Source organism: Epinephelus moara, chromosome 4 (assembly GCF_006386435.1).
Source record: "Epinephelus moara isolate mb chromosome 4, YSFRI_EMoa_1.0, whole genome shotgun sequence".
Classification (NCBI taxonomy): domain Eukaryota; kingdom Metazoa; phylum Chordata; class Actinopteri; order Perciformes; family Serranidae; genus Epinephelus; species Epinephelus moara.
The window spans coordinates 32,001,839-32,017,868 of record NC_065509.1 but is presented as its reverse complement, the minus strand read 5'-3'; the positions used below and the strand labels follow the sequence as shown (position 1 = coordinate 32,017,868).

Here is a 16,030-nt window from a genome sequence, read left to right as displayed (position 1 = left end):
AAGGATTCAACCGTCGCATCCTCGAAATTCTGGGAAAGAAGGCCGCATTTCTTGGCTGCATTTGAAGGAGCGTTTGAAATGGGACAGCCTTGGTTGCGCTGATGTGACGCAGTCAATCTTCAAATGCAGCCTTCGAAGGCTGCAGCCCCTAAACTGAGACACGGCTACAGAGACCAGTGTGATAATTGTACAAACAGAATTCAAATGATAATTTTCTATGAATTACCAGTGTGTGTTTTTTGTGTTTCCTGTTTGCTATAATGTTTTGATATAGTGATGAACACATTCAAAGTGCAGTGTTGATCAAGGCTTACTTAAGGACCCACTTAAAGCAAGGAAACTGCACAACGTCACTTCATCCATGTCTCACTTGTCACTGCGGACATGTCTACGCTTGCAAGCTAGCAACTAGCTTCCTCAATAGCAAACAGTGTGTAAATAGGTAACCTAACCTTTCTCTAACAATCTCATGACTTTTTTCACAACCAGCAGTTTATTTTTGTTTGTTCCTGTAATCTTGATGGATGCCTCACGTCAGCCAGAGTGTTGTTGACAGTAATTAAACCCACATTTAATGGATAAAGTGTTAGATATTTTTAATGCACAGTACTCTGTAATCACACAGCTGTATTGAGCTTTCCACTGATGTAAACACTCAGGTCGTTAATATGGAAATCTTTCCTATCTCTACCACTAAACTGTTTCTTTTGTTAGTTATTCGGCAAATTACTGCAGAGCTTTTAGGTAAATTTCTTCCTAATTTGCATGAAGTTAAAACTTGATCACTTGCTTTATTTGCATCAGTGGTTAGTCCTGCATCACCTCTTTTTACACAATACCTGCTGATGCAAATTGCTCAATGGGGTGAGCTTTGCATTGCACCAATTTTAGTGTGTCTTCCACATTATGTGTACTAGTGTGGATTAAAATCTTCTGTCACAGACTATGTAATTTTATATTGATGAATACTGTGATTAAGTGTAAGGTGAAACTGTTGCAGCAAATGTATTAAGTAACAAATCAACATACTTGATTAAATTGCTGCAAAAATTATTCTATAAAGATAAAATATCGCCATAAACAGGCCCTGTGATCGATCTGGAGCGTCGCCCGCAGCAGCCTGATACCAGAGATATGCAAAGGGAGAGCTACAGAGTAATGTATGGCATAATTAAATGGCAAATTTATACTGTCTCACTGTATATATCATCATTTGTTCCAACGCTATCAGGGCTGCAGAGCCATTATTCTTTCAGGACACAAAATGTAAAGCATTTTTTATTTATATTCTCCACCTCAACTGGGACGAAAAATCATCTGTAACCTCCCAAATCCCTTAAAATTTCACAAATACCCACGGCTCCACTGCCAACAGTATTCCTATGTGGAAGAGAGAAATCTCAAAATTGTCGCTAAATTGCAGGAGTTTGACTGTAATGTCAGTAATCATGTCATAAGAGTAGATGTCCATTTTTCTTCCCCTCCCAGATAGTGAATGTCTCATTTTAGAGCTCCTATATTAAAGCCATATATTATAAAAACGTATTAGCTGGACCGGGTCTGCTCTGCTCTCTGGGGCCTGAGGCCTGCAGCAGGAACCAACATGGAGCAGATCAGTGTGAGATCTCCTGCTGGCTGAAAGTGATCCCCGAGCCTGGCCACTGTCCCAGACCCAGCGGGCTGCAGGCACACTCACACTTACACACACACACACGCACACACCCTTATAGAAACAAACATGTAGTGAATGTAGAGATGCAAACACGCAGATCCATGGGTGACTTTGCATATATGCACACAGATGTATGTATGCATAGAGGGCTTACATGAATACCTTCTGGCCAACATGCTGTTTCAAATATTTCACCCACACATTGACACACACACACACACACACACACACACACACATGTTGTTCTTCCTCCTGCGTGTGCAGAGTTCTGTCTCCCTACATGGTGTTTGAACCAGCAGGTAGAGCAGTTGGCAGGTCCATCCACTCTGGAGGTGCTTGGACACAGGTTTGATGTATGGCTCATTAAATCTGCCTGTGGTGCTCAGCATGCTGTAACACCCCGCCTCTTTCTCTGTGTGTGTGTGTGCGTGTGTGTGCAGTTTGACGGAGAGGGCCCAGCTCCTGAAGAACGTCTTCAAGAAGAGCACAGTCAGTTTGTACCGGTCCGACTCCATGCAGCAGAACCTGCTCCGTAAGTTACACAAAACATTTCTCTTTTATCTCTCTTCCTCTCGTACTTCCTTTCTTACTGAACATGACTAAAGATGGAGAAGTCCGTTAACTTTTACCCTGAAGAGAAAAAAAGTTCGTTTATCCATGTTAGATTTATCTGCTTCCAAATCTCTTCCCTCGTCAGGGGAACGTATCGAGCGTCATTACTCTTCCTTTGACACGCACCGTATCTCTAAAACCTTCGTTTCACCCTTCGTCCTGGGGAGGCAGAGACGCTCTACTCATCCCACGTCTCTTCATAAATACTCTGCGTTAACCAGATGCAGGAAACACATGTCAGTAACTGTGTCTGCGAGCAGCCCCACAGTTCCCTGACAGTTCCCTGTGTCTTCACCTTCGCAAACTGCTTATATAAACTGTTAGATGAGTTATTTTCATGGCGAGTTGGAGACATAAATACATACAGTTTGGAAAGCGCCGGTTTTTGAATCTCACTAAAAAAACTGAAGAATCTTGTTTTCTTATTCTTTCATTACATTTTCCTTGATTTTAATCACAGTTTTGTTCATTTTCCATTTTATTCTTTACATCTGTCTATTTGACACCAATGTATCTGAGGCCCCATTCAGGCAGGATTAATGTTACAGTAGGAGGTTGGTAATGAGATATTTTCCCTCCTCCTTCATAATAAAAGTCATTTTAGCCACTGGCAAATTACAGCAGCTGGTTCACGGACAGGCTTAGTGTTATTTTAAATGTTAGCATTATTTACCTTTAATTATTCAGCTGCGATTCAATTATTAACACAGACAGCTGCAAACTACTTAAAGGAATACTTCATCCCCCCAAATCACCCTGTTATGTAGAATTCTTGAAGCAAAGTTTTTGTTTTTCTCACATGCCTCCAGTGCACAAAAAAATCACACTACAGGAAAAATTCTTGATGAATTGAAGTCATAGGGGACCATGTTTAACAACAACAAAACTATACCAAAACATCTGTTTAAAAAAACCGTCACACAACTATGTCTGCCCCCCAATAGTCGACCAAATGTTAGTCGACCACAAAGGTCATTAGTTGACAAGATGTCTTTGGTCGCCTAGTCGCAGAAAAATAAAAAACAAAAAACAAATATGAAGCTCTATAAAGAGCAGCGGCTTGTCAGAATAAATCAAACCTATATGACTGGACCATGGTGGAATTTAATTTGAAAGGACAGACACAGGAGTCAGACAGGAGTCACGTTACAAACCAATCAGAGCCGACAGATATTTTTCCCTTCTTCTGTAAATATTCAGTCTGATGAATACAGAAAAGTTGATCATGTTAGTGCAGGGCTACCCAGAGCTTTACATCTGTCCCACAGACGATAGGCCTACACTCTTACAAACAGCTCCTGGAAGAAGATGCCAACCTGCCACCGCCCTTGAAAGCTGGCACAGAAAAGGCACAAGAGTAGCTCACAGCACCCGACTTTGTGTTTTCCAGATGGTTATAGAAGCAGCATGCGTACGGTTCCTAATTTCCAGGGCTGGTACCTGCGGTTATTCCACAGGCTAGTTAATAACATGTCGGGCAGGAAATCCAAAGTGTGGGATCAAGTTGAGAAGGTGAAGGACGAACCCAAGGTGATATGTAAACTCATCTTCATTGGTCGACTACAAACATGACGTATCATCTGAAACATGGAAGTAGCTACATGCCCATTAGCCACTTAGCACAATCATTACTGCTTTGCCCACAGCGTCATTAACAGGCGGCTCGCTCAGTGTGTGACGTGCACTTATAGATAAAATATAGGCCTATATTAATGAAGGTCCATTAGTACGGTTTTGTATTTCTCTGTAATGTAGCACAGTGTTAACAATGTTACTGATACTATTCTTTCTCACACCTTCAACTCAAACCATTGTGTTGCCCCGCCCAAAATATATCATTTAATAATTACATTCATGTCGTAAACATGTGGGCGACTAATCGACTAATGGCCCTAAATGTTGATTATTGGTCGACTAGGAAAACTCTTAATGGGGGGCAGCCCTAGACACATCACAATCAAGTCTCATTAATCCAGTTGTATGCTCAGTACTTCTCAAACAGATGGACCCTTCTAACAGGGAACTAAACTGAAAGTGATCTATAGTGCTCTCTACAGTCAGAATCCATTGCCAAAAAATAATTTTACCTCGCCGAACACAGAAGCTGCTGGCATGCTGCTGCCTTGAATAGTTAGTTTATGTTTTTGTGTGACTTTGGTATTTAAAAGGGTTAGTTGGAATTCACTAATTTCTTCACGAATCCATTGTAAGATGGGGTGAGTAATTGATATACAGATCATCTTTGGGGGCGAGTATTCCTTTAAATGTCTCTTTCTAAACATTGATTACATCAGTAAAAGACTTGCCCTCTACTACTAAGTGTATAGTGAGGCATCATATAGCTTTCGTATCAGCAGCAGAACTCAGGTGTCACATTGGAAGCTTTCCACAGATACTCAAAGCATGGGTTTGGTTTTCTGTTTATTTCTCTTTTCTGTTCTGTCCTTTGTCTGATCAGTTTGTTTTTTGTTTGTCTCATAGGTGGGGATGAGACCATTGTTGTGTGATACCATTTTTTAATTTCATTATTCAAACCTCACCCCATTTAAAACTCCAGCCCCCTCTCTAGCTCCCTGATAGACGCCTCTCTCTCTCTGGTCGTTGACTTCCTGTCCTTCCCCTCGTGTGCTTCGTGTGTCCTGAGTTGAGCTCAGTAGAGCAAGATAACGATGAAATGATGAAATGTTGCGCTGTTATTCCCCCACAATGCACTCGTCTCAGCGGGGTCCTTTGAACTTCCCCGCTGGCCTCCAGGTAGTGACCAAGTCATTTGACACTTTAAGGTGAGTCAGGGGTCAAAGGTCAGAAAGGAACCCTGTAGGAAAGTTTAGGTGGTAGATAATACAGATAAAAAGTTTTAGGGGAGCTGTCATTACTTTATAGATCACATGATTTATTTTAAATGAATAGTGTGACATTTTGGGAAATATGTTTATTGGATTTCTTGCAGAGAGTAAGAAGATCAATACTCGTGTGTGGATTAAATATAAAACAGCCAAGCCCCAGTTTGTGCCACTCTTGTATTTGCATTACATGAATGTCCATTTCTCTCTCAGTATACTGTGTGATAAAACATTTTTTTAACTATTTTTCTCTCACTGCAGCTCAGACTACATCCACACTAATACATTGTAGTTTTTAAAAGTATAACTGCTGTTACGTATACCATAGACTGTAAACAATAATTGAAGTAGCTACCTTATGGTTTATGGACTCCTGTTTGAAGCCTTGAGCTCAGCACTTTGGCTGTTGCCATCTTGGTTTTTTGGAGCCAGAGGTGACCATATTTGTCACTCAAAGCAACCCGCCCTTAAGGGTGTAAATTTAAGCCTTAATAAAATATAAACTAGTGAGTTATATAAAAAGTCACCCCTTGTACAGTTGTTACAAAGGGGGAAATTAGCTACAGAGTCAAAACCATTTTTTGTAAACATGTTAATTTCTGCTATACAGTGGGGCATTTTAACATGGGGGTCTATGGGGATTGACTCTGTTGTGGAGCCAGCCTCATGTGGCCACTCCATGAACTGCGGTTTTTGGCACTTCTGTGTTGGCTTCCTTTTTCAGCCCTGGAGACACATCTTTGCTTCCTGAAAGGGTCTTATCAGTCACAGCTTGTCAAGTCAAAATATTACAGCTATGTGTACGTACCGAGCTATAATGTCTGACCGCCTTATACTCATGTGATCCTCTCAGTAACAGTTCCACCTAGTCGTTGGCCCAAGCAAAGAAATCGTTGTAGAATAAAGAGACTCAAAACACAGGATTGGGCACTTGAGGGTTTACTCATGAGAAAGCCAAAGAATTAGTATATCATGACAATTTATAGTGTCTGACAAATAAGCAGTATCAGTTGACACACCTACAGCTTTCCAATACACATTAAAAGGCGTTTCCCGTCACTTAAGCTACTGTTTTCTTGTTATTCAGACAACCAGGTTTGAGATCAATTGCTTCTCCTCACGTAACCAAATTTGAACAGATCATTTAGCTGATGTCACGTGAAAACATATTAAAATGAAAACATATTACTATGGATGTGACCTCAGACTCAGAGAGGACACTGTTGCAGTTTGGAAAATGGGTTAAAAATCTTTTTTATCATGCAGTGGACTGAATTCTTTTTTCACCCTGATGGTTAAAAGAGTATTTAAGGATCATGGAAGTATCCATTGTGTTAAATGATCTTCTGTATTTTTGAAACATCACCAGATGACGCTCTTTCAGAGAAATGAAGGCTGAGCTCTGTGTCTCAAATGTAACACTAATACATTGGCTTGACTCTTGCTGCTGCGAGCCAAGAAAAAGTCCCACACATAAACCCCTGGAAAACCAAAACTGTTGCTTTTACACTTTGGTTTTAATAATGTGTAACTGTTAATGATGCATTAATCATAGAGCTTTAGACATGCTGGTGGGCAGATTTTGTTAGGCTAGCTGTTTCCTTCTGTTGCCAGTCTTTATGCTAAGCTAAGCTAACCAGCTGCTAGCTGTTGCTGTATGTCTAGCGTATAGTGGTGTTGCTCTTCTAGGCAAGAAAGCAAATAAACAGATTTACCAAAATGTTGAACTGGTGCTTTAAGGTTTGTACTTTTAATTGTTTATTCTGTTAATTCAGTTGTTAAATGTGTTTTTTATACATTTGAAGTACTTTTTTTTACATTGATCACTGATGTACGTAGCATTAACTCATTCAATCCTTTTTCAGATGGCTACGCCTTCTCTCAAGACGAGAACGGAGTGGTGTCTCAGTCTGAGGTCATCAGAGCGTACGACACCACCAAACAGAGGACCAACGAGTGGTGAGCTGCCGGCCCTCTGGTCGGCCAATCCGGAGCCACAGCAGCCGTTTCTAATGGCGATATTTGAAGCTTAGCGGGTGAAGACGAGGCGCGAGCGTGTGCCTCCAGCACTGAGGGGATTTTTTGGACATGAATATGAAACGGACAGAGGAGAGTGTCTTTTGAAAAAGGGAAAAGGAAAAAAAAAAAAACAAGGAACAAAATAAGTTGTGTTCACTATCAGCTGTAGTTGTGTGTCCAGCAGACATGATGAGCACTGTGCTTTCTTAGCAGTCTGTGGTCTGAAGTTCTTCACTGTTCTCGCTCAGTTTGTCGGAGTGAACGTCTCCTCTTTATTGACAGCTCATTAAATTAAAGTCAAAACTCCTAAACACTGTTATTATAGAAGTTAAAACACTGGACGATGATTAGTTTTAGAGTATGTGAACTTGTGAAAGATTGCCAAAGAGCAGTCGTATATACAATCTTCCAAGTACTAGTGAATTCGGAAATGTTTAAACCAAATGTAACCACACTCCTGAGTGTATTCCAGCACTAAACGGACCACTTCAGAGCAGACATTGTAATATTTAAATTTTCGTTTTGCACTTAAGGAAGCATCTATTGTGTAAAGCCTTACATTTGCTCATGCCTTCATCCTTGTTTCTTCTAAAACACATTCGTTTCTCTTTAGTTTCATTTCTAAAAGTATGTAGATATCGTGCCTGATTTTATTAATTTTGTTCCTTCTTGTTTCTTTTTAAGAAGTTGCGTCCTGCAACTCACTGTAGTCCAGTTTCCACCGTTTTTACAGCAGACGCATTGCTCTCGACTAGTAATTGCATTCCACACATCACTCCTGTCTCAACAATCACAACGGTGCCTACGTAGACCTTTTCCCTCATAGAAGAAACAGATAGCCAAGAATAGTTTAGCCAGCTAGCTTAGACCAGTGCTCCACACACACACACACACACACACACACACACACACACACACACACACACACATATACACACACACACACCTACTGAAGACAAAATCACTGTCTCCCCACCACAGTATTGCACTCGTACAATGTGAAAACTACAGAGTGCCTTGTGGCACATGAATAAACGACGATTTGTTCCTGCAGAGGTGAACAGGAGGCTCTGTGTTGGTCTTGTTGGAGCGTACGGTGGCGACAGTGTTTCCCTTAAAATGGAGATTTTATCCTTCTAACATAAGTGCCATTAGCTTAAGGGAGAGAGAAATATTAGCCAGGAAATCTTCACAACAATATCAAAACTACTTTGTCTCTATAGTTATTTTGTGGATTTGTATTTTTATATTGGAGATGTATGAATTTTGCATTGACTGGCTTTGTAATGAACTGTCTGTAACTTTTAGTTTTCTTTTTCTTCCTCTGATAAACTGGCAGGATAGAATAGATCGAATGAGGAAACTGAGCTTTCTTAAATGTCTTGTTATTATTATTATTAATATTAATATTGTTACAGCTTGATTTATTTATAATTGACTACTTAATGTCTGTGTGATTGCTTTCTTCTCCCTATGGGAGATCAGATCTCTGACTGTGTGAGTGTGTGTGTCAGTTTATGGCCTGCATGTGCATGTGCTGTACGTGTGTGAGTGTGTGTGTGTATGTATGTATGTATGTATGTATGTGTGTGTGTCACCTCTACTGTGGATAACTTCTATGTATGCATTGCATGTCTGTGTCCTCTATGTGAGACCGGGAGTTTCTGGCGTCTCCTGGTGTGTTTCTTTTATCGTGTGAGTACGACTGTGTGTGTGCGGCTTGCTCCAGTTGTCCGTCTGCACGACTCCAGGTATAGCTATGGTGTACTACTGTGTGCTGATGCATGGCCCGTATGGGGAACGTGTGAGTGTTAGTGTGCGGTATGACTGTGTGTGTGGTCAAACTCTCGACCTCGACTGTGGGAGTTTCTGATGCTCAGCTCGCTTCGACAGGAGATGTTGCACAATGCACTCGATGTACCTTTCCAGTAGTGGATATCTGGTATTATCTGGTTTCAGTATATGATTTCTCTTGAGTGTACATGTTTGTAACTTGTTTTCTTCATGCAGTGTACCTCTGCTTTACAGGAAAGCTCTTTAGTGAGGGTTAATGACTATTTTTTTCTCCGCTGGTCTTTGTTGTTAAAACTTGATTGGTCGTCATCTTGTCAAAAAGTTTCCAAAACCGCTGAATGTGGATGTCGTCGTTGTGGAAGGCTTGGACTGTTGCTTTCTTTTTCCAGAAAACATAAAACACACGTTGCTGTCTGTGAAAGTCGTGGGCTGCATGAATGGATAACACAAACTGTTCTCTGAAATGTTTAACTGTACTACTTTGATTCTCCCTCGAGTGTTGATCACTTTACAAAAGAGAAAAAAACGCACCTTTAACTTTACTTTTCGATATTTGTTTCTTTTTCCGTCATTTTGTTCGATGATTGTTCTGCATGTTGGGACTGCAAAACTTATAAGTGTTGTCTTTTACTGCCATGAAGGACTACTGAAATAAACTTTACAATCATGGAGGAACATTGTGAACATCATTGCTTATTCTTCTGTGTATTCGCAGGTTTGTAATCACTGTGTCGTCTTGTGCCGGTGTGTGGCGACAAACAGGACAAACAGCACAGTGGGAACCTAAACAGGAAAAGGCAGGGAGAAACATCAGTATGCCTGCAGGGCACAGGAACACATCAACAGAGAACCTATTTGTTATGATGGTGATGTTCAGTCGCCCTTCTACTGTCCTGAATCCTGAACAGACAGTAATCTGTTCACGTACAAGATGAGCATCCAGATTAAATAAAAGTTACTCAAGCAGACTTTAATTTCATGTTTATAAGATTACGTTTACGAAACAAGTCCGGGAGGAGGATTTTATTCTTCTGTAGCATTTGGGATCAAACATTCGCTCAAACATCTGTTGGTAACTATTTTAATGATCTATAAGTCATTATCAGGCAAAGATACAAAACTTCAGTGGTCCCAGCTTCTAAAATGTGAGAGTTTTCTGCTTTCCTCTGTAGAATATAAATTAAATACCTCTGCTTTTTGGACTGTTGGTCAGACAAAACAAGATATTTTAAGATGACACCCCAAGCTTTACGACACTGTGATTGACTATATCACAATTTTCTAACATTTCATAAACCAGTAATGAATGAAGAAAACATTCATCAGATAAATAAGTAATTGAAGTAATCGTTAATTCTGCCCTACTACCAAAAAAAAAATGTGTTGAGCAGCTGCTTTGTCTGAAATACAGTCATGGAGAAACTGGTGTTTCATTGGTGATACAGTGCAGCCAAACAAACTGGCATCATTTTAATTAAAAACAAAGTAAGAGTAGGTTGCTGTAGGTTGGTTGCTGACAAATATCTATTTTTAACCCACATCAGAGCAACGACATCACGTCCTTTTTGGGGAAAAAGTGCGGGCGGTGTTGTTGAACAAAAACGTATCTTAAAGGCGGAGTCCATGACTCTAATTCAGTACATTATTTGTCAAATTCAGTGAATATCTCCCCATGTTTCACTAGCTGTATGTTCTGTGTGCAGGCTGAAAGAAAAATCTGATGTTCATACACAGCTCTGGCTCTAAATGGGAAATAAAGTGTCTTGGACCAATATTGTGCTGCATTTATGCACAGGACAGAAGAAAAAGCCATGGAACGTGTAAAGAGAAAAGGCAGCGGGAGCAAAAGGGACGTTACAACAGAGCATCTCAAGGAGCAAAGGCGGGAGGGTCGCATTTTTTTGAGTGTTCGGGAGTACAAATAGTCATTCTCCAGAATTGCTGACTCTACCCTTAAGGCTGGATTACATACATGCATTTCCTGTAAATCCTGTGCGCTCAGGCTGACAGTTTGAATCCATCACAGGAATGGCGGACCTTGCCACTAAAACCAAAAACCACCATATCGAGGGCTAATTAGGGAACATGAACATATCAACTGGCTACTTTTGGAAAAAATGCCAAACATAAAGGGTATCAAAACTATGGTTTGATTTTATATAAATGTTAAAGCTCACGCCTTTAATGTGTGCTTGATCCCATGACCACAGTGAATTCAATATATGTCAGATTTTGTTTTGAGAAGAATCTTTTCAGGTTTCAGGTTTAGGACCCACAAAAAACAGGGGAGAGAAAATTGAATTTTGATGAAACTCTTACAACTGAATAAAGTAAAACCCTTCAATGTGAGTAATAATCAGGACTCTAACTTGGAAAAGAAACTGGAAAGTTTTTCAGGGCTTGGCAAAGACATGAAAGAATATTCCCATCCAAAAAGATTTAGGAAATGTCACGAAAACCTGTTCACAACTTGTATTTTCCTTTTAAAAGCAGAGTGTGGAATGTGAGAGCTGAAGCCCGACCCAACAGCTGTGAGCACGGACGAGACTTGAAGACGTTCACACTGGAATCTGTCAAGTAAGTTGTATTTTGTGTTGAAACAGTCACAGACTTTAAGGAACCCAGCAGTGGCAAACATCCTCACACTAAGTAGTTTGCAGATTTCAGGAGACACTGATTGCCAAGTCTATTTCACAGTCAGATAACTGGAGAACAGAGCAGCCTTTGTGGAGATTTTACCATACCTGTTGGTGCAACCTAAACCTCTATTTCTGGGGCGAGTTGTTTTTAACACTGTGACCATGCCATGCTCATTGAACACTGACAATGACTGATCTCAGCGCTGCATTCCTGCTGTGAAGTCTGGCGCAAGAATGAGCGACAGGTAGCGAGCTGCTGTGCAGACCCGGCCGCTCCGGTTTCCATTTTGTCTGAGTGATGATGAGGCGTCTTTCAGAGCACAAATATATCATTTAACAGACTTCACATTTATCAGTGCACAGATCGTTCTGAGAGACAACATTTTATTTGCTGTAAATTAGGGAATCAATATGACAACCCTGCTCTGGGTACAACGTCTGTACAACATTTTATAAAAGTCCACATTTCCTCCAAAATGAAATGTCCTTTGTGTATCAGGTCCTCCCCTCCGTCAGAGGTCCTTGCGATTGTCAAAAAACACAATATCTCCCTGGTTTCCAACATCTATTTCTAACAATGTAACAATGAGTGTCAGAGTGACAGTGCTGGTGCCGTCTGCCTGTGCAGTGTTTCAGTTTTCTGAGGAAAATTTGTGATAAACTGTTCAAGATTTTAGTCTGTTTCGTGAGCTGCCATCTTGACAAACAGCCTGTATGAAAAACCAAATGTAAGTCCAGTGAGGTCTGTTTAAAACATTAGATAAAAGTGCACATGTTTCACAACTGTTGCTGCCTCTAACAGGTCTGTTGAACTCTGATGTGTCCTGTGATGCAGAAGGGGGAAGTGCCTAAGGCCACACAGCTTTGTCACACTTTATCCCTCGTCCTCCTGTCGCGCTCTCTGTGTCCGCTCAGCCGGCCCTGGGCCTTCCACCCAAACACCACCAGCTGTGTTGCAGTGTGTGTTCGTCCTCGCCAACTCACATTCAACCATCTAGAAATCATGTAATCCCTCTATTTCCCCTGCTGCGAGCCCTGTCAGCTCTGTCCGAAGTCAGCGAAGCTCTTGGCTGCTGAGAAGGCATCGGGCTGCAGGGGGAAGAAGTACTGCTGTGGCAGGAGGAACCCGGTGGTCTGAGAGGGGTGAGAGGGCTGGTGGAGCTGTAGCTGGGTGTGGGTGGAGGGCAGTGGGTGCTGCATGCCTCCTGACATGGGTGGGGATGTGTAAGGGGGAGGGGGAGGTGGAGGCAGAGTCTGAGGGGTCTGGGTGGGGGTGGAGGCTGATGAGGAGACAGTGGCAGACACCAGGCAGCCGTGCTGCTGCTGCTGCTGCCCCTGACCTCCGAGAGAAAACCTCCGCATGGAGCTGCCGCCTCCAGCCGAGCTAGAGCTGGTGGTGGCCGTGCTGGACTGTCGTGACGGGGCGCGGAGACTTGGGGGAGCGGAGGTGAGGATCATGGGGATGGTTTCGCCCTGGCAGCTGCGCAGGGAGAAGCGAATGGGCTGCTGGGTCGGCTGCTTGGGTCGCAGGCAGGTGCAGCAGTAGACGGCCACCAGAGAGCCAACCACGACAAAGGCGACGAAGATGCTTCCTACCATTAGGAAGGGCACATAGACAGGTTCTGAGGGTGGAGGAAACACAGGCAGGTTAAGACCTTAATGGAACAGAGGCTGCAGGTTATTAAAATGTGCACAGGTGTAGATTTCGGGTGGTGCAGGGGACACATACCCCTCAAGATATAGAACATTTTCATTGGTCCCATCAAAGAAAAACATGAATTAAATACACTTGAACAATAAATTGATGCTGAAAAAATACAAAACCAGTGCATAAAATTTTATTAGAATGCAGGAAATTAAATCTTTGATGCTCAAAATTTTCTAGAGGACTCTCAAACCCTTAATGTTGAATAAAAACCTACGCCCTTGAAAATGTTTCTACATGTTAAAAAACACCCAACATACTTATGTGCTTTGACTTTCTGGGGAAACACAAAAATAATTAATTTAACGGCTGAAAACTGTTCAGAGAAACTGCACAAAAATATAGAAATTACATTATTTCTAACACTTCAACTCCCCTATTTTACATTTACAGGCACAATATAAACATCTTCACACTCTATAATGTAGTCATAAGCAGATGTAAGGACATTATAAGTGTTTTATACTATTACAACTATGTTTTGCTATATTCTCATTCATTTTAAGTCGTAGTTGTTGACGAATACATTAAAAACATCTGCTTACACTGACATTATACTGCTCTGTAAAACATTTAATGTTTAAGTTGTTATTATAAATCACTTTTACCTTGCTGGTCACTAAAACTACAGCCTGCTGTTTATGGTGGTTAACATTGTGAATCTAAACATTAATTAATAAGATCATTTCTTTCAAATCCATCATCGTATTATTAACAGACACATTCCTGCTGGAAAACACAAACAGCTCAAGTTACACTCTCTGAAGCCCATTTACTCTTTGGGAGGAAATGAGTGTATGTTTATTTATTTTGATATGAAAAAATAGGAAATTGTGAGCACAGTCTGTTCAGTTAAAGCCCCACAGCTTATCTGTTTGTTAAACTTAAAGAAAACTTTCGGGGTTGAAGTGACCGATTATTAAAGGTTTCCCAGCTCACAGTGAGTTAATGTCACACTCTGAGTCTGTCAAATGTTTAAAGAGGCCAAAGAAAAGGGGGTCACTTTCTCATTATGATTACTTTGGGTGGCAAATGAGTGAGCTGAGTGTGTTTAGTATTTTGCAGCTCTATAAGCCGGATTGTGTGAGAAAGTTTTGAACGCATTCCTGCATTGTGGTCCGACTTATGTCTGTTAAGTTTTGTGCTAATTTCTGCTTAAAGATTAGTGAAGAATTAAGGGCATTTGTTGAGTGACTGACAGGCTGCGTCAGCAAAAAGCAGTTTTCCTTTTTACACTGATAGCAATCTGCAGGGAGCTCAGGTCAGATGAAGACACAGGCGCTGAGATAGAGCTGCTGGAAAGTGGACACTTTGACTGATTAATGCTGGAAATACATGAAAACTTTACTTTTACTTCACTTTTTTTTTTTGTTTAAATCAATTTAACACACATTAATATTTTGTCCTAAACATGTGTTTAGCCTTTGTTGCCCCACAAAATAGAAATTTGAATCAGAATTTTATTGGCCAAGTATTTGTGCACAAACAAGGTATTTAACACCTGTTTTTTGCTCTCAGTGTACTCAGAAATAGACATACCCAGAAGGACAAAGGACAACAAAGCTGGACAAATAAATTATTATTATTATGTATTCAGGTATATGGAAAAAAATACCTCTTTATATATAAATATTTATAAAAAGCACCAGTGACCAACAACAAAATTAAAATACTTAGTTTCTGGTTTGAAAAGATGCAGAAAATCTTTAGTTTTATTTATTATAATTTCATAAAACAGCAGGATGATCTGGTCTGGAGGTTAGAAACTTAAGTGTCCCTGAGCAAGACACAGAAACCTGCTTTATTCTGTCTTTACTGATGTTCAGCTGACCTCTGACCTCCCATTAGAAACCAACTTTCCTAAACATGTGTGCACCTGTGTACATTATTCATAATTAAATGCAGGCTAAATACAATTAATATAAGAATAAATTCTGTATATGTGGTGTTTTCCCCAACCGAATTTAACTTAGGTAAATTTCCCTTTTATTTTAGAGCTGAGAAATGTATTTTTAAGTTGGTAAGTACTTTAAAACCTGCTGAACTTACGCGCTGCATACTCAGTGTTGTCCACCTCCCTGTCGTTGGTGCAGCTGCCTTGGTCCAGCCGTGCGTCCACGGCCGCGCAGCAGTAGCGCAGCGCACAGGAACCGCAGCACACGGTGGCGTCCATGGTGTCAAAGTCCTCCGGACACTGGAAGCCATCATGATAATTCCCATTAGCGTCCAGCCAGCCGTGGCAGTACTCCCCCTGCGCGTCCGATATCCGCAGATTCCAGGTCAGATATCCCAGCAGCAGGCAGCTCAGCAGGCGCACCATCCCGGCAAGCCGCTGGGGGGGTCACGGTTCCCCGCGTCCGGTGGGCTTCAGCTCCCGGAGTGTCGGTCCCCGGTTAGAGACTCTTCATTGAGATTGATTTACTTGAAGAGAAACGCAGCGATCCGGAGATGTAAAGTTATGTCACCGTCATCTTCCCAACATCCACCGCTTTCAGCCAAAAGTTCCCAAATTGAAATGTGAGAAAATCCTTAATTGAATCTTCTCTTTTTTAAGTCACGTGTTAAAACATCTTCTCTGAACTTTCCTCTCATCCAAACATGTCAGACAGTCTGCTCCGGGTCTCTCTCTATCCGCTCCTCTGCTCGTTTGTTGATGTCGGTGCAGAAGTTGTGCGCCCACCTCACTGGAGACTTGCTGATTTTGTGACTCTGTGCACGCGCGCACGTAACCCCCATTAACCGGACG

General features: G+C 41.4%; 2 protein-coding genes across 4 annotated transcripts in view; one reads left to right on the top strand and one right to left on the bottom strand.

Annotated features, from left to right (window-relative positions):
* atp8a1 (ATPase phospholipid transporting 8A1) overlaps positions 1-9,615 on the top strand; it is a 146,096-nt gene extending 136,481 nt beyond the window's left edge. For all 3 annotated transcript variants that reach the window (XM_050041623.1, XM_050041624.1, XM_050041625.1), the window contains 2 exons: positions 2,113-2,204; positions 6,993-9,615. In XM_050041623.1, coding sequence (XP_049897580.1) covers positions 2,113-2,204; positions 6,993-7,090 — 190 coding nt within the window. In that variant the 3' untranslated portion in view covers positions 7,091-9,615. The remainder of the gene's footprint in view (positions 1-2,112; positions 2,205-6,992) is intronic.
* A 2,331-nt stretch (positions 9,616-11,946) lies between these two features.
* shisa3 (shisa family member 3) lies at positions 11,947-15,955 on the bottom strand. Its single transcript, XM_050042788.1, has 2 exons — positions 15,334-15,955; positions 11,947-13,201 (listed from the first exon to the last, which is right to left on the bottom strand). Exons 1-2 carry the CDS (start codon positions 15,602-15,604, stop codon positions 12,618-12,620), a joined length of 855 nt encoding a protein of 284 aa, XP_049898745.1. The 5' UTR covers positions 15,605-15,955; the 3' UTR covers positions 11,947-12,617.
* Between the last annotated feature and the right edge of the window lie 75 nt (positions 15,956-16,030).

Excerpts from the sequence above, each read along its gene's own strand:
- shisa3 (XM_050042788.1), bottom strand. The coding sequence starts at position 15,604 with ATGGTGCGCCTGCTGAGCTGCCTGCTGCTGGGATATCTGACCTGGAAT. Across the intron at positions 13,202-15,333 it reads CAACACTGAGTATGCAGCGC|AACCTGTCTATGTGCCCTTC; the intron begins GTAAGTTCAGCA and ends CTCCACCCTCAG.